General features: G+C 40.8%; 1 protein-coding gene across 1 annotated transcript in view; it reads right to left on the reverse strand.

Annotated features, from left to right (window-relative positions):
* The window catches only part of LOC117546947 (collagen alpha-1(XII) chain-like), a gene marked incomplete at its 3' end in the record, with an annotated part of 155,703 nt that overhangs the window by 17,495 nt on the left and 119,562 nt on the right, over positions 1 to 18,646 (reverse strand). Inside the window, 10 exon segments of the mRNA XM_034217385.1 lie at positions 665 to 784; positions 1,345 to 1,474; positions 4,361 to 4,503; positions 5,376 to 5,505; positions 10,752 to 10,894; positions 15,475 to 15,604; positions 16,204 to 16,343; positions 17,267 to 17,396; positions 17,532 to 17,542; positions 18,294 to 18,422. Coding sequence (XP_034073276.1) covers positions 665 to 784; positions 1,345 to 1,474; positions 4,361 to 4,503; positions 5,376 to 5,505; positions 10,752 to 10,894; positions 15,475 to 15,604; positions 16,204 to 16,343; positions 17,267 to 17,396; positions 17,532 to 17,542; positions 18,294 to 18,422 — 1,206 coding nt within the window.

Here is an 18,646-nt window from a genome sequence, read left to right on the forward strand (position 1 = left end):
GTGGTGACGTGAAGTCATGTGACCGTGCTGTAGTTCCTTTATAGCCCAACATTAGCCTCCTTTAGCTTAGCAGTGGTGACGTGAAGTCATGTGGCCGTGCTGTAGTTCCTTTATAGCCCAACATTAGCCACCTTTAGCTTAGCGGTGGTGACGTGAAGTCATGTGGCCGTACTGTAGTTCCTTTATAGCCCAACATTAGCCACCTTTAGCTTAGCGGTGGTGACGTGAAGTCATGTGACCGTGCTGTAGTTCCTTTATAGCCCAACATTAGCCACCTTTAGCTTAGCGGTGGTGACGTGAAGTCATGTGGCCGTACTGTAGTTCCTTTATAGCCCAACATTAGCCACCTTTAGCTTAGCGGTGGTGACGTGAAGTCATGTGACCGTGCTGCAGTTCCTTTATGCCAGATGATCCATCTTTTACAAATACCACAGCAGCTTGAAGACCTTCTTTAATCTGAGATCCAACTAAAAATAAGATGCTTTCAAAAGTCTTAAACAGATACTTAAGATGCATTGTCTAAAAACAAGACCCTATATCTCCCTGCGTTGTTACTTCTTAAGTTATAATATCTTATATCAAGTGTTAAGACATATTCTGAAAGTAGGCAAATATACTTGGCTAGATTTTGTGTGGATGTGTTGTTTGTGATTTATTTCCTCACCTGCAGGATTGTAGGTGATTCTGTATCCCTGAACTGGAGCTTCAACTGGGTCCCAGGCCACTCTGAACCTGGTGTACCACTCATCAGAGACCCTGAGGTTCCTTGGGCTCAACATCCCCACTGAGAGAGAGAAAAGTACACATGTAAACAACAGAATATGTCATTTGTCACATTTTCTTATCTCATCATTTTCCTGTTCTGTGTTTACGTGTGAAAAACAAGTTAAAACATTAAGTTTGTTGCCAGGATATTAAAAAATAAGTAAATTCAACAACAGTCAGAATGACGAAACTCCTGTGTTTGTTTTAGTTGAGGCTGGGGAACCCTGGTAGACTTTAGTTCATGGTTAAAGCTAATGTTTTTTTGTACATATTTATTACCAGAATAGCTATTTTCTTTACTTTAGGATTTAAAATAAACATCAAAACACATTTTAGGCAACTTCAATTGATGCCACCTCGCATAGGTTTAAACTTCATGCATTACGTTTCTGTGCATTAAAAGATAACCTCACGACCTAATGGAGTGTTTCTCTGTGTACCTGCATACACAGAAAGTAACGAATCATTTGAGATGCCTGAAATAATAAAATCTGAAACGACTAAAAACAACAGGTAGGTTTGTCAGCAGAATTGTCGTAAAAAAGAGGATTCTGTGTAATAAATGTGCAGCAGACTCACATGTTCGTCCGTTTCCATTCAGAGACCCCCCAGGGCCCTCTCCGTAAATGGCCTGAACCGTGATGTTATACGGGGTGTCAGCGAGGAGGTTCTGCAGCTGGGCGTTGTTTCTGTTTCCAGGGACCGTCGTCTATGAGAAAAAAACAGAACATTTAAGCGATAAATCCTTCAAAGAAGACTAATTAACAAGGTTGTTTCAGGAAAGACTGATCATGTCTGCCTTTATTTCTCTTCTTTGCAGACAATAGAGAGCTGCAGGAATTAGTCCTAAAACACAGAAATACTAGTCAGCATTTCAGCACTTCCTGTCCTGTGTGTTTTTTGTTAGATGCCTGAAATAAGGTATTTAAAAACAATGGTTGCTAAAAAAGTGTCTAAATGAGGCCAACATTAGCCACCTTTAGCTTAGCGGTGGTGACGTGAAGTCATGTGACCGTGCTGTAGTTTCTTTATAGCCCAACATTAGCCTCCTTTAGCTTAGCGGTGGTGACGTGAAGTCATGTGACCGTGCTGTAGTTCCTTTATAGCCCAACATTAACCACCTTTAGCTTAGCGGTGGTGACGTGAAGTCATGTGACCGTGCTGTAGTTCCTTTATAGCCCAACATTAGCCACCTTTAGCTTAGCGGTGGTGACGTGAAGTCATGTGACCGTGCTGTAGTTCCTTTATAGCCCAACATTAGCCACCTTTAGCTTAGCGGAGGTGACGTGAAGTCATGTGACCGTGCTGTAGTTCCTTTATAGCCGAACATTAGCCTCCTTTAGCTTAGCGGTGGTGACGTGAAGTCATGTGACCGTGCTGTAGTTCCTTTATAGCCCAACATTAGCCTCCTTTAGCTTAGCGGTGGTGACGTGAAGTCATGTGACCATGCTGTAGTTCCTTTATAGCCCAACATTAGCCACCTTTAGCTTAGCGGTGGTGACGTGTGGTCATGTGACCGTGCTGCAGTTCCTTTATAGGCCAACATTAGCCGTCTTTAGCTTAGCGGTGGTGACGTGAAGTCATGTGACCGTGCTGTAGTTCCTTAATAGCCCAACTTGAGATTTTTAGAGCTTACTTACCAAGATAAATCTAACTGTGATGCATACATGCCTCAAAACACAGCTTTCATCAATAACTGAAAGAAACGGTCTGAACCTGGTTTTGATAAAGAGTCTAGGAAGTTGCTAGTGTGATGAAATTGTGACTTTTCTCACAGTTTCACTTTCCAAGTTTTAAAATCTGGTTTCCATCTCTTTTATCAGAGTAATCTCTATCAAACAGGAAGAAATCATGTCGTGTCCTGAAGCAGAAAATTGGAGTAGAGTTGGCTCGAAGAAGCTGTGAACAAACACAAAGCTCCTCTATTAGCCGCAGATGCTAAATCATAATAGTTGCATGCTTTTTTAAATGTCTAAAGGCTCTTCGGTCAGTTTCAGTTTGGAACAATGCTTTCATCGTTGCAGTTTTCTGACTCATGGAGAAACAGGTGCTATGCTAACAAGAGGAGTAGGGGGGGGGGGCAGCTGGACCTCCATTGCCCTCTAACTCGTTATTAAGAACTATTAATTACAGTATTATGGCCCCGATTGTGGTGTTTGTTTAACAGAGCCTGTAATTAGTCTCACTAATCGCTGATGTATAACCCAGAAGAGCCAAAGTTATCGTGAGAGGTGACTTCATCGAATAGTTTGCACGAAGTGTCATCGGGAAGAGTGTATTAAGAGTTTATCCAAAGCATTTATCCAGAATAAAAATGATCTGAAATTATTTTTCTCATTAGTGCTGAAACGAAGGGGATCAAATGGATGAAATTAAACTTTCATCCTGATGCATTCTTGCTTTGTGTCCTAACATAAGTCTGACTGCTGAGTACGTCATTTCTCACATAAGAAATTAAACGACCCGTTCCACCTGGAGTAGATCCACCAGCTACCCTGCAGTATACAAAGTACTTCAAACTAGCTGCACCTTCACCAGCTTTGAGAACACTTTCATGATCAATCATTATAAAACATATATATATATTATTCTGAAATGGACCAATCTGCACAACGACTACTTTTACTGTCGCTACTTTCACTATATTTTGATGAGAATACTTTTATACTTTCACTTGAGTAACATTTTGAATGCAGGACTTTTACTGTAACAGAGTATTCCTACACTCTGGTACTTCTACTTTTACTCAAGTACAAGATCTGAGTACTTCTACTTTTACTCAAGAACAATATCTGAGTACTTCTACTTTTACTCAAGTACAAGATCTGAGTACTTCTACTTTTACTCAAGTACAAGATCTGAGTACTTCTACTTTTACTTAAGTACAAGATCTGAGTACTTCTACTTTTACTCAAGTACAAGATCTGAGTACTTCTACTTTTACTCAAGTACAAGATCTGAGTACTTCTAATGTTACTCAAGTACAATATCTGAGTACTTCTACTTTTACTCAAGTACAAGATCTGAGTACTTCTACTTTTACTCAAGTACAAGATCTGAGTACTTCTACTTTTACTCAAGTACAAGATCTGAGTACTTCTACTTTTACTCAAGTACAAGATCTGAGTACTTCTACTGTTAATAAAGTACAAGATCTGAGTACTTCTACTTTTACTCAAGAACAAGATCTGAGTACTTCTACTTTTACTGAAGTATAAGATCTGAGTACTTCTACTTTTACTCAAGTACAAGATCTGAGTACTTCTACTTTTACTCAAGTACAAGATCTGAGTACTTCTAATGTTACTCAAGTACAAGATCTGAGTACTTCTACTTTTACTCAAGTACAAGATCTGAGTACTTCTACTTTTACTCAAGTACAAGACCTGAGTACTTCTAATGTTACTCAAGTACAAGATCTGAGTACTTCTACTTTTACTAAAGTACAATAAGTACTTCTCCAACCTCTGCCTTGCTGTAGTTCCTTTATAGCCCAACATTAGCCACCTTTAGCTTAGCGGTGGTGACGTGAAGTCATGTGACAATTTTGGTTACACAGACAATTGCTATTTGAGATTTTCTGAAGTGTACTCACAAACTCGGTGATGGGGTCTCCGGTCAGCGGGGCGTAGAAGATCTTGTACTGCCTGACGAGACCCTCGGCATGATCCCATCCGATGGTCAGGGTGCTGGTGGTGGCGTCATAAACTCGCATGTTCCTGGGACCACCTCGAGGCACTGCAGCAGCAATAATAATAATAATAATACACTTTATTTGTATAGCACCTTTCATGCACAAAGCAGCCCAAAGTGCTGCAGGTTTTTATATCAATGGATCAGGACAAAAAGTGAGAGAATCTTTTTTCCTGAAACGTTCAGAGTCTCTTTACACAGAGGGGACCAACCCAGTCTCACGGCATTTCGTTTTATAGTCACGAAATGTATTTAATCTATTGATTCATGTTCACCAACACGATTTTTTTCGTATCACACGATTTTAAAAGCAATGACTTTCTATTGGTGGTATGTCTCGTGCCTGCACCACGTCTTTTTTTCCGGTCGGGTCTTGGAAGACCAGGAGCTGTGTGGTTCATATAAACATTTTCTTACTCAATATCTAACCCTAAGCCTAACCCTATCCCTTTTATTTTAAATTGTATAATGTCAGAGTTTTTTTGCCGTCCGCGAGGAAAATAAATCTCAGAGCCTCAGAATACTGACATCTGTATTTGTTATTATTTGGTGCAGGCACGAAACACACTACCAATAGAAATACATTGCTTCTAAAATCGTTCTGTCGGAATACTGAAATCTGTATTTTTTTAAATCTCTTTTTCCTTCTAATTTGTTATTATTTACATTGCTTTTAAAATCGTTCTGTGTGACACGAAAAAAATGCGAAAATCGTGTTTCAATAGATTAATTTCGTGACTATAACACGCATGCGGTGAGACTGTATTGAGGGGACACATGTTGATGTATAAAAGACATGAAGAAGTGGATTTTGCATAATAGGTGACCTTTAAAGGATTGACTCGTACAGTACGTATACATGCATATGACTCAGTGTGGATGTTAACAATAATCCGCATGAGTCAGATTGTACTCACGTGTTTTGCCGTTGCCTCTGACTGGAGATCCCTCTCCGTCAGCGTACAGAGCGGAGACGTTGACAGAGTAAGGAGTGTCTGGGATCAGGTTATCCAGGAAGACGTTGGTCACACCTCCAGGAACCAGGACCTTAGAGGAGAAGAAACCCAAGGGTCAAAGAAATAGGGCTGAGATGGAGCTCCCTGGTTGGTGTAAACCTCAGACGATGGAGGTTTTATGGGTAATGGGGTTTTAACTTGAATGATCCATTGAGAAGGTATTCAGAACTTTGATTAGAACGATCTTTCTAAAATGTTCAAATCAAGCTCTAATGTTTAAATAAAGTACACAAAATGTGGACAATAAGTATTTTAACTTCTGACTTTTGTTGTCTACACTTTCCTTATTTATTCATTACTTTCGGTAGTAAATGTTTCTCCAGTGTTTATTGCTCAGAAATCTGGACAACATAGAGAGAAATAAGGATTTTCACTTATGAATGTTTTAGATGTGATAGTTACCTCCACTATAGGTTTTGTTTTTGATATTATACTGTCTGTCTTTGAGCAATAAAGCTCCCACAACTTCTGTAAAACATTCCCAAGTCATGGATAGTCTGTGTTTGACTTCCCAGAAAATTCAATCTGATTTGTTTTCAGTTCAATTTGTTGGTTTGTTCTTTTATGAGATGCATTTCTGCAGTGTTTTGGAAAAACGACAGGCCCAATTTTCATTACATTTGGTGTAACGGTTTTTTATTGGACAAGACACAACCCATTATATTTGGAGAAGATATAAATCAAAGTTTTTACTTCAGTCGAAACTGCTTTTGGAGAGGTCTCTCAGAGAACTCTTCTGGCTGTAGATCCCAAACATTATAGAAAAGTTGCTATCCTTGTATTCTGTCACATCTCCACAGCGCCTGACATGCATTACATAGAGATCTGGCAGTGATAGTGTACATAATGACCTCACTGCTCATCCCATAAACATGCATCCCGCTGCCAGAGAACTCCTGAAACACTAACAAAGGCCCGGGAGGTTAAACGCCAAACAAATCGTTCAGTGAGTGGACTGACGGATAAACAGATTCTGCTTGGAAGCGGCTGGAGAGCGGATTCAGACACGAGTTTTCTGACAACAAGGACCGTCTCTTGTCACTGGGATTATCACGGCATTTATCTCCTGTTAGTGGGCCTTGAAAATGCGAGGTTACATCATGGGAAATATATCTGGTGGTTGAACTCGAGGCCACCCTCATTTGGAGCTTTTGTTTTGGTTATAGCAAATATCTCAAAGGGTTTTTGGAGCGATGATGATGTTCTCATGATGATGCTCAGTGATGATGTGGTTGAGATACCACAACTGGAAGCTCATAAACTGCTGCTGGCCGCGGTTCAAATCCATTACAAGTCCATTGGCTTCTGAACAAGATGAATTGTGTTTGATTGGACGTGCAGTCATACAGTAATTTCCTGAAGGCAGAGCTGCTGAGACGTAGCTCCCTGACTGAGGTAATGGAGCCGAAGAATCCCAGTTTTTATGAGTAATAATGAGTTTTTAAAAAGGGGTCAGGTTTACTGTGTTAACAAGTGGACTTGAATGATCCACTGAGACGATACTTGAGAGTACACATTGTCTAAAAAGCTCCAAGTTGGACTGTGATGTTGGCCAATTAAAAATAACTGATGGATAGCTTCTAGAATACGTTGTCCACCCTCTACTTACTTACAAATCAGTTTGCTTAAACTAACTTTGGGTACTAATTGAAGGTCTAATGTGTCTCCAGTGACCCAAACACAAAACCAGCTCAATAAAGAAATGGCTTGTGTTGTAAAACTTGATCTAAACCCCATTCCATATCTTTGGGATTAGCTGAAACTCCTACAAATTGCCAGGCCTTAACACCTCACGTTGCAGTTAGACCTGCAGTTAGACCTGCAGCCAACATCTGGACCAAAGCCTGAAACCAGGAGCGTTGAGACTTGATGCCCATGTTGTTGGAATTACATGGTCTACTATCACATGTGGTGCAATCTAAGAGCTTCCACATGGTTTTGGCCATATTGTTCTGAACCGTGCACATTTTTTGGGCTATTTCTACTCAAGTGGAACTCATGCAATGCAACCAAGCATGGATTTTCTCTTTTAAAGTAGCCCTATCTCCTCATACTATCTATAGATTATGAATTCCTCTGTTTGAACACAGCATATTTTACATCGGTTGTGTGAAATGAGGCTCAATTAGACTGAATTATCATCGGGAATCTTTCCTGAGCTCATATCTGTGTCTCTGTGTGTCTCTGTGTCTCTGTGTCTCTGTGTCTCTGTGTCTCTGTGTCTCTGTGTCTCTGTGTCTCTGTGTCTCTGTGTCTCTGTGTCTCTGTGTCTCTGTGTCTCTGTGTCTCTGTGTCTCTGTGTCTCTGTGTCTCTGCCAAACCAACCAGACAGCATCAAAGTTCATTAAAATAAAACACAACAGAAGTGAAAATAGATAGAGGAAGCGGTGAGGACAGGGGAACAATAAACAACTCTGTGTGTTGACCATGCGGATGATATACTGTAATATTAGCTTCACAGCGTCGTCAAACAGATGCTAATCATCAACAAAGCCAAATTAGATTACAGCCTTATGGCTCCAACATCTCCAACCAAAGAAGCTTCATCTGATCAGACTCTTCCTGTTGTAATAAAACCCTCTTCTGACTCCAGATATGTGCACTGCTGCATGAAATCAGTGCTGATGGGGGGGAAAAAGCTTGATTTCCATATTTCCCAGCATCACTGTAATAACTGCTGCTCTAACATCTGTGCAACATCAACTTAATGAAACATACAAATAGAAATATAGCCAAAATGTACAACCTTAGAATAGACAGAACCTTTTCTCACTGTTTGATCTGATGTGGAGAACAGATGGATTCAACTTTATTTGAACTTTTCCGACAACTGAATACATGCAACCCGAGTTCAGGGACACTGTTTAATGGAAACTAGCTGTACAAAAAGTATCCAGAGGTGGGAGAATTCAAGAGCTACAAGTCTGAAGTCAAGTCTGAAGTCAAGTCCCAAATCAAGAGCCACATTAGGAACCAAGTCATGACAAGCGAACCTCAAGTCAAGAACCAGGTCAAGGACTACAAGTATAACGTCAAGTCGTACGATTATTAAGATAAGACCAACAAGCCCTAAGACAAAGACCCAGTTAAGACTATATATCTGAAGAAGAGAATAAAGTCAAGGCAAGTCAAGAATTAAATCCAGCCAACAAGTCAAGACTGCAGAGTTTGAGGTCAAAGCAAACAGGTCCCAAGAAAACAAGACTATGGAGTCTTGGGTCAAGAACAGAGCCTTGGCTTACAAGTCACGACTAACAAGTCTCGAATCAACACTACAGATTCTCAGTGCAAGAAGGTGAACAGGTCCCAAGTCCGAAGACTAGAGAGTCTTAAGTGAAGAAGAAAGTCTAAGCCAACAAGTCCCAAGTCTTGGGTCAAGAACAATGTCATGGTTAACATGTCCCAAGTCCGAAGACTAGAGAGTCTTGAGTGAAGAAGAAAGTCAAGAAAAACCAACGAGCCTGAGACAAAGTCAGATCCCAGGTTACAAGTCACACTTTTTAAAAGTATTAGGCCTTTTTAGGACTAAATTAATCAAATCAAATCAAGTTTTATTTATATAGCACATTTATAAACGATTTTTGGTGGAGCCAAAGTGCTGAACATATAATACAAACAGCCTACAGTAGAGACACTTTACAGCAAATACAACAGCACAGATTGTTCAGAATATCAGTATGAGAAAAAACGACACCCTCTGTCCTTAGACCCTCTGTCCTTAGACCCTCTGTCCTTAGACCCTCTGTCCTTAGACCCTCTATCCTTAGACCCTCTGTCCTTAGACCCTCTGTCCTTAGACCCTCTGTCCTCAGACCCTCTGTCCTCAGACCCTCTGTCCTTAGACCCTCTGTCCTTAGACCCTCTGTCCTCAGACCCTCTGTCCTCAGACCCTCCTGTCCCTTAGACCCTCTGTCTACCTCTCCTCAGACCCTCTGTCCTTAGACCCTCTCGTCCTTAGACCCCTCTGTCCTCAGACCCTCTGTCCTCAGACCCTCTGTCCTTAAGACCCCTTCTGTCCTTAGCACCCTCCTCTGTCCCTCAGACCCTCTGTCCTCAGACCCCTCTGTCCTTAGACCCTCTTGGTCCTCAGACCCTCCTGTCCTCATGACCCTCTTGTCCGTTAGACCCCCTCTTGTCCTTAGACCCTCTGTCCCTTAGACCCTTGTCCTTAGACCCCTCTATCCTTAGACCCTCCTCTGCTCCTTAGACCCTCTGTCATTAGACCCTCTATCCTTAGAACAGCTCCTTGTCCCTTAGACCCTCTGTCCTTAGACCCTCTCCTACCTTAGGACCTCTGTTCCTTAGACCCTCTGTCCTTAGATCCCTCTGTCCTCAGACCCTCTTAGCCTTAGACCCTCTGTCCTTAGACCCTCCACATCGTACAAGGAAACACTTTCCAGAGGAAAACCCAGTTTCTAAGAATGGAACATAAATTAGCAATTTATTGACCAAGCAAACAAAAGGAAAATGAATCCATTAGATCGATCTGACCTAATAACCATCAGTCATCACTTTATCCGTCATGAAATCTCCTTTATCTCAGAACAAGCTTGTGGGATGAGATCATCCCACTTCATTATAATCCCCATTAAAATGATCTTATCTCAACAATTCCCTGGATCCACATCACAACCAGCGAGGGTCGACCCTTTAAGAGTTTGCAATTAAAAAATAAATCTTATCTCACTCGCAGATTTTTAAATAAAAGCTTGTCAGTTATTGGTCTTTGAATTTATAGCTGTAATCCTTTGAGAGCAGAGACGGTCATCTCAGGGAAAGCACCTCTTCCTCCCCCGTCAGGCGGATTCTCGGACTACAATGACAGTCTGTGTTTTTGCAGCCTGCAGAGAGAGAGCAACTCACCGACTCCGGGGCTCTTTTATTGAACACTTAGAGGAATATATCCACAACTTTAAGGGTTTGAAAGACAACAACTGTTCACAGATTTGACAGTTTTCACAGTAACATTCATGATTTGACGTTGATCGGGCCACTGTGGGCAGTTGTATTTGTCTTACTGTAGTACTGACCCTCATATGTCTCAATCTTAAGTTGTTCCTTGTTTTTCTTTGTCATCGGCTGTTTGTTATAAGCACTAGACCTTTTGTCTTGTTACTGCATTTGGGTCCTGCCTTACCCCAACATCCTGACACTTTATTAAATATAACAAAAGACAAACTTTGTCCATGAATCATTTATCAGTTTCTCTTAAGAATTTCCTCCACTGATGACAGTCTGTGTTTTGTACAGCCTGCAGAGAGAGAGAGAGCAACTCACCGACCCGGGGGCTCTGGATCCGGTCAGGGAGCTGTACGCCACCTTGTACTGCTGCACCTGGCCTGAAGCCGCCTCCCAGCGCACGTTCAGGCTGTTTGCGGTGGGGTTGTACACCTGGATGTTCCTGGGTGGCGTACGTGGAACTGCAAAGGGGTCACAAAGGTTATGAGAAAGTGAAATGAGGAAGGAGGACTCTCTTCACTTAGCAACCAAACATACAAACAAAGGGTTTGTTCCAAGTAAGATCCACTTTAGGAGGCGGAAAACGACAGCTAAGGTTGATGGATTTACAAACAAGTTCCTGAAAATGTCCCGGTTGGAACGTTCAGAGCTAAACAGAAATGTAGGGAATGCAAAGAGGATTAGTCGGTTTATGTTTTGCATTTTTAAGAAGCTGCTATTTGAAATCTCAGCTGATAAAAACAAAACAGCCTCTGTACTGTATGATGCATTTTAGAAACGTTTGGCTTCTTCAAAGTCTACGAGAGACTCTTACAATCGCTCGGCTTATTGAGAGCTAATGTACCCACAGGTTCTTGAGTTTGTATCTTCGTGGTTGATTGCACAGTAATGTAAACGTAAAAACCAAATTCCTCAAAGGTCAGAACCTCGGTGGACCTTATTAAAGAAATACATCTGATTCCGTCTTCTATTTAGTTCTCTATTGGAATAACCTTCCAAAACCTCTGGCGTCCATCAAGAAAAAAAGGCATTTAATGAAGGAATAAATGGTCAAAATGGATGCAATGCATCACAGTCAGACTGGACGCGCTGCTGAGGGCAGCAGAAGGCTTTTTATAGCGTGTGTCTATTACCTCATTCACACCAACGCAACTCCGGTTCAAGCTTCGTGCTAGAGCTTTTCAGGTTCAGAACCGGTTCTTCGGTTTAGCGGAGGCTCTTTTCACACCGCCCAGAGTCCGACTGGTGCTGCGTCATCGTTTGCGTGCCTGCTTCATAAAGCCAAACCGCACGGAAACCCCTCACAGCTGACACCGACAACAACAACAATGGCCGATTGTGCTCCAGCTTCCTCTGTACCTCTTCGGAAGACCAGATTCCCAGTAGGTAGCTGGTCTCTTCAGTGGACCACTGCTGCTTGTTAAGTTTCTCCATCGTTGTACAAACTGGATAAAACGCCGGCTTCTTGTTGTTGTTCAGGAGTTGATCCCGCCCCTGCCCCTGCCCCCGTCTCGACGTAAGCGTGACGTATGTGGTGCTTTTGCTCTGGCCGGACAATTCTTTGGTGCTTGAAACGAACCGGATTCCGGAGCTAAGAGGCTGCTCCGCTGCGGTGTGAAGAGGAAAACCCGGTGCTTTTCAAGCTCCAGCTCCGAACTGGCCCCGAAACACCGTTGGTGTGAATGAGGTATCAGTGGAGGAAGTGTAGAGAGAAGTAGCACAGTTCTGGGTTTATGCAAAAGCCCTTAGCTTGCCTGTTAAACAAAAGCAGATGTGCATATCCCCCTGGTATTTGGAGCTTTACCTAATAAAACAGAACTGGATGCAGTAGGTAGATTTCAACAGAGCCTCCTCCTCCTCAATAAAGACTTTCCCCCTAATGTTGGATCACCACATCCTCATTTAATACCTTTAAATACAGAAGACAGAGTCCGTCTAAATGTTTGACTTCTATCATCCAAAGACAAAATTGCCTTCTTTCCTCCAGAGAGATTATGTAATCTTGATCTAATTCTCTTTATTGTTTAGCAGCATGCAGCAATTATTTTCCTCCACAGTGTTGGCCAGGAACAGTGATTTTTGTTCAGATAAAATGTGACAAATTCCTCCTGGGACAGAAACAGTAACAGTGGACTGAGTTACTGCTAATAAAAGGTCATTAACGTCACACAGAGGCTGTGATAGACTGACTCACCGGGAGCTCACCTGCCAACACGCAGACGTAACATGTGACCTTATCAAGCTCAGACTGACCTTCCTGCCACTCTGGAGGAATCAAAAACACTCATTTGCTAAGCGTGTAGGCATTCAAACCCATTTAACGCAGCATTGGTCTCTTGACAATATTGGTTCATGTTTGAACTATAGCAAGAAGACCATCCTGATTGAGTGAATATAGCCTAAAACCTTTGGAGAATAAAGAATGGTTTAGTGACTAATGTTCCTATAACAAAGTCGCTAAGAGGCTAAATGAGGCACTACACATCTATAGTCGTGTACCAGGAGGAATCCAAGGTCAGAACATCTGGTCTTTAAACTTCATCTTAAATACATGTGAAAAGTGACATGGGAAAATATCCATCCATCCATCCATCTTCTCCCGCTTATCCGTGGTCGGGTCGCGGGGGTAGCAGTTCCAGCAGAGAGCCCAAAACTTTCTTTTCCCCTCATCAACCAGCTCTGACTGGGGGATCCCAAGGCGCTCCCAGGCCAGCGAAGAGATATAATCCCTCCACCTGGTCCTAGGTCTATGGGAAAATATGTAATATCCAATCTACTTTTCCTTTGTAGTATTACTTTTCCTTGTAGCCTGTTTCCTCTAGGACCAACACAAACTGTGAGATGCCGTAAAGTTCCTACTATTACACACAAACCTCTCAACCTGTATCTTGCCCTATAATGGGCTGTAACTCAACGACAGGTCCACATATTTAGACTGCTTTAATGCGAACTAGACATAAATATACCCTAACCCAAGCCAACATATTTCAACACAAGACCATTTACATTTTATAATAATACGTCCATAACTTTAGGGGTTTAAGGCAACCAAAAACTGTGCACATTTATGATGGATTTTACAGTTTCACAGTAACATTCATGATCATACATTGGAGGCCAGATCAGGCTACTGTGGGCAAATGCATATTTTTTTCCTGCAGTTCTGGCCCTCAAATATGTCGCAATCATAACCTCAAAAATTCAAATTGTCTACAAAACCGACTTGTATAAAAAAAATGGCATTCAATTACAATACATCTAGTCAATAAAGCCTCTGAATGATCCCTACAAGAAGAGAGGCATTCAGGCTTGTGTTTGCATGCTGGAGTCGTGTTTCCCTCGCAGCTTCTCAATTAAATAAAACCCCAGGATGCATTTCTGCTGACTGGGCATGGCATGCTGTCTGGCCAGAAAGAAAACCATCATGACGGCACATCAAACCACCCAGGAGAATCTCCAAAACACCAAATATTCCTCCATGCAGACTTTCCAACAGGAGCTGAAACGTTCCACATTATCTCTGCTGGAAGTTCTGCTATCAATCACTGAGCAGCTTCTCTTGTGTTCCATCCTCCCTTCCTGATTTAGGAGGTTTGGCTCTTTCTACAGTAGTTTTTTCCACTGAGGGCTCACCTGGGATAGACTGTTTGTCTATAAAGATGTTTCTGCTGTCAGACTTTGCTGAAAAACAACGTTAAAAAACGACGAGTGAACTCTGGCCAGGAGCAGCAGATTCAGGTTCACTTCAGGAAAACACTCAACGTTTATCGCGGATGCTTTAGCGCAGAGACATTTATTTTAGCAAGGGACTGCTCTGTTTCTCTTCAGTCCTGTAATGCTGGCAGCTGCTCAGTAAAAAGTGACATCTGACCTTTTCCTCAATGCAGGAGGGAGGCGGTTAAAAGGAAAACTCCAAGAAGTCTAATACCATTTAAAATAATAATAAGAGCCAACACTGAAGTCAAAAATAAGCATGTTGACCTCGTTTTGTACCCCCACTATCCGGTATCCACTATATTTGCCCAAGTCTACAGTAAACATATGCTTTTTAAATCATATTCTAGACGTTTACACAGCAGATGTCTTACCACTATGTCTGTTTATAGTGCGTTAATTAAGTCGAAAACAGCCCTAAAGTGTTGAAGGAGTTTAATTTGGTTTATAGAGTTTTATCTTGCGCTTTGCCACAATAGAAAAAATAAAGACCTGATCATTGAAACAGCAGAAAAGGACGGCAAGCTAAATTATTTGTAAATTGCCAGAAAGTGGTGTCACAGTATTTCATAATAAGAAGTAAAAAAAAGAATAAATGAAAACCTGACGGGGTCTGAGAGTATGTAAAATAAATAGGAATAAGCTGCATTTGAAAACATATTTGTACCAGCAAGACAAATGTGTTTTTTATGTCCTGTTTTTATTTCATGTTTCTCTTTAGCGAGAAAAAACGGTCCAAAGATGAGGAATGAATTTTTAAAAATATTTTCTGAGAGTTACATTTCTAAAAGCAGATGCTTTTTTTCTTCTGATCAGGCCATCCGTGTGTTACATGACTTTATTCCTTTAACATGTTTTAGATTTTCTTTTAAAAGAAGAGTGAGTTTCTTTGTGTCCAGAGGAATTCTCTCCCGACATCTTTACTGCAGAAATTAAAAAATTAAAAAAGGCGCCCCAGATTTTTCTTTTGTCTATTTTTTGGGAGTCTTTGATCCCTAATTATTCATAACTGTCATAAAGGTCTGCACCAGGATCTTCAGCTGCAGGGTTTAATCATATACATTTCATTTAAGTCATTACATTTTTATCTAAAGTGACTCACAATAAATACTATAAACCATGAAGATCCAAATTCAGAACAGAAACCAACCCGGAGTTCCTCAAGGCTCCATCCTGGGGCCCCTTTTCTTTTCCATCTACATGTTCACACTGGCTCCGATTATAATAATAATAATAATAATACTACATGGGATTTGTATAGCGCTTTTCCTAATGCTCAAAGATGCTTAAAATAATGGAAAACAGTTCGGAAAGTTTGAGGACTCACGTGTTTTCCCGTCATCAGACTGGCGGAGTCCCTCCCCCTCGGGGTAAACAGGGACGACGGTCACGGTGTAGGGAGTGTCCGACAACAGGTTCTTCAGGATGGTGTTGGTGGTGCCACCTGACACCTGCTCCTGCTCACACACACACACACACACACACACACACATATATGAACACAATGATCACAATCCACATTATCTGGGATGTGATTTCTGGGAGTTTAATGAAAATTCAGCATGCTCGGATTACCGAACGTAGAATTGATCTGAATCGGATAACAATACGTTATTATTTTTCATCCTGGGGTTAATTTGTTTTTTCTTTTAAATAATGTAAATCACAATATTGAAGAAAAAAACTGTGTTTTAGTATAATTCAGATATTCATGCTGAATTGCAAAGATTAATAGGGTTTGGTTGTTGATTGTGACGTAAGTTAGTGCCAGTCTATGTCAAAATCAATTACTGACACTTACTGTATTTCCACACTTCAATTAAATTTCTCAATCTGTATATTAATATTGTATATTCAATAAGGGATACTCTAGGTATACATATTTCACTGTTGATACGTATATATTTTAAGTGCAATGCTTGTCTAAACTCCATGCTGCTGTGGCGAAGGAATTTCCCCAAACTTGTATCAATAAAAGTATACCTTCTATCGTCTCTTAAATCTGCAAGTTCAATTTCCTGTGTTTATAGAACAGGAAGTGGTCCTGATGTCTCACCATGTCCTCCGCTCCTCCGGATGAAGGGACGTAGAAGATACGATACTGCCGGACGTTTCCCTCCGCCGGCTCCCAGCGGACCTTCAGAGAACTGGTGGTGGGATCAGAGACCTGCAGACTATTCACCCCGCCCAGAGCCTCTGTCAACACACACAGAGAAACATCCGTCAACTTGCTGTTTGAGTTACAGCCGCTAACAAATTACTCTCCGTTTGACCTCGTCACATCAGCAACAGATGGAGCCTGCAGGCAAGTGTCAATCACAGGAAGGTGACATCTGCTCATTTGCAATATATTTTTCATTGATTAAATAAACTTCCTTGTCTGTCCTTCATGTACAGCGACCTTGGGTCCCGTGAAAGGCGCTTTATAAATTCCATTTATTATTATTATTATTATTATTCTGTAATTACACCATATTATCTCATATGCACTTTATTAAAGGTCTCCTATTTTACTATTTTCAGGCATATATTATAGGTCTCAGATATATAAAAAGGTAGCCCACATTTCCGATATTACACCATGACCGCAGAAAATCTGGATCAGCTCCGTTGTTCCCCCGTTTTTAGAGATTTGGGTACGGAGGAAAAGAGAGGGGTTTGTTTTCTGACACACCGGGAACATATATTGATGTATAAGAGACATCAAAAAGTGCATTTTCCATGATAGGAGACCTTTAAGGCAAGGATGTTGTATTTTCCTTTGATAATTGCATTTTTCTACCACAATTAATAAACAAAGAAATCAGAATACATTATTTATCTTGGGGGAAATTGTGTTTAATGAGTTGCTCTATTTTTAAATTAAATTAAACAAATATAGATAGATATATTGTAAACATGAACCGAGGTGGAATTAATAATATGCAGAAATAAAATCTAAATAAAATCTAATAATTAAAAAATGTAATAAATATATTAAAATAAACAGAAAAGTTGAAGCAGTAAAAAGATAAGATCAAATAAAATACAACTATTTATATAAACATCAGAATTTAAATAAAATGTTGAATTTCTTTAAATAAATTACAAATATTATTTATATAACATAAAACACTCACTTGTCTTCCCGTTCTCCGACTCTCGTTTCCCCTCCATGTCGGCGTAGATGGGCACCAGCGTCACTTTGTACTCGGTGTCGGGCTTCAGGTCTCTCAGCACCGTGTTGGTCGACATGCCGGATACCGGAGTCTGAAGAGGACAAAAAAAACACATTTGTGAAAGTTGGGAAATGTTGGAAAAATCTACTTTTAACACCGTCTGACAATTGACTTCCCTATTCGACACATCCCTTCTTTAATGAAGAGAGATCATTATAACACAGACCATGCTCTCTGCTAGTTGATCCAGTTCTATGTGGATCTACTGGTTTTCTGTTGCAGTTGTTCCTAATCCTTTAAAACTACAATGAAACAATACTAAAAACTAATAAAAAAGTAGCTTCACCAGGTGTATCTCATTCTCTTATAGAAGCTATTCCTAAAACTATGAATGAAGTATTGATTATTATCAAACCTCATCACTTTCAAATGTCCTGTTCTTTCCATATTGAGAAAGATCTTGAGGTTCAAGCCTTTATTTAACCAGGTAGGTCCCGTTGAGATCATTGATCTATTTTTCAAGGGAGACCTGCACGTTCAGGTTCATTAGAAAGCTTGAGAACATCCACTAAATGGATCTATCAATGAGGTTTTAGTAAGCTACAATAATGTCGTTTTAGTAACTAGTACAATAGTAAACTAATAACTGAGACAATTAAAGAAATGTATATAAATAAAATGAAAACATATTGTGTTTTCTGTAGAAACTACTTGACATGTTCCTTCTTTAATAGAAAGAATGGACAACGAAATGAAATAAAAAGCACAAATTACTTCAATGGATTTCTGTTGCATTAATTGCTAGTCTTTCAAAACTGCCATGAATTCTTTTTCTTTTTTTTTTTTTAATTGTAGCTATCACCAGGTGTGTGAACTCTCTGGTCCTTCCATCCTCTTGTAAAAGCAATTGACAGAAAACTGATGGATAGATAGAATATGATATGAAATGTAGTTAAGCATTGATAATGAAACGCACCATGCTCTCCGCTCCCCCCCCCTGTGGGGACGTAGATGATCTGATACTGCCTCACGTCGCCCTCCGCCGGCTCCCAGCGGACCCTGAGAGAGTTGGTGGTCGGGTCGCTCACCTGCAGGTTCTTCACTCCTCCCAGAGGCTCTGAACATAAAAAACATGACACATTACAGTTAATCCTCTCCGTTAGCTTTATCCCGTGTGGGCGGGTTTCCCCTCGTCATCCTGTCCAGATGTCTCAGAGTCTTGTCAATCACAGAGGAGTGTCCGAAACCCTCTGAGCCAAAACATCCTCATTAAAACAAATTCACGCTTAAAGGAATTTCTCCATTGGAAGACAAACTGCTGCAAATAATCCCTGTCCGAAT

This window comes from Gymnodraco acuticeps, unplaced genomic scaffold (genome assembly GCF_902827175.1).
Source record: "Gymnodraco acuticeps unplaced genomic scaffold, fGymAcu1.1, whole genome shotgun sequence".
Classification (NCBI taxonomy): domain Eukaryota; kingdom Metazoa; phylum Chordata; class Actinopteri; order Perciformes; family Bathydraconidae; genus Gymnodraco; species Gymnodraco acuticeps.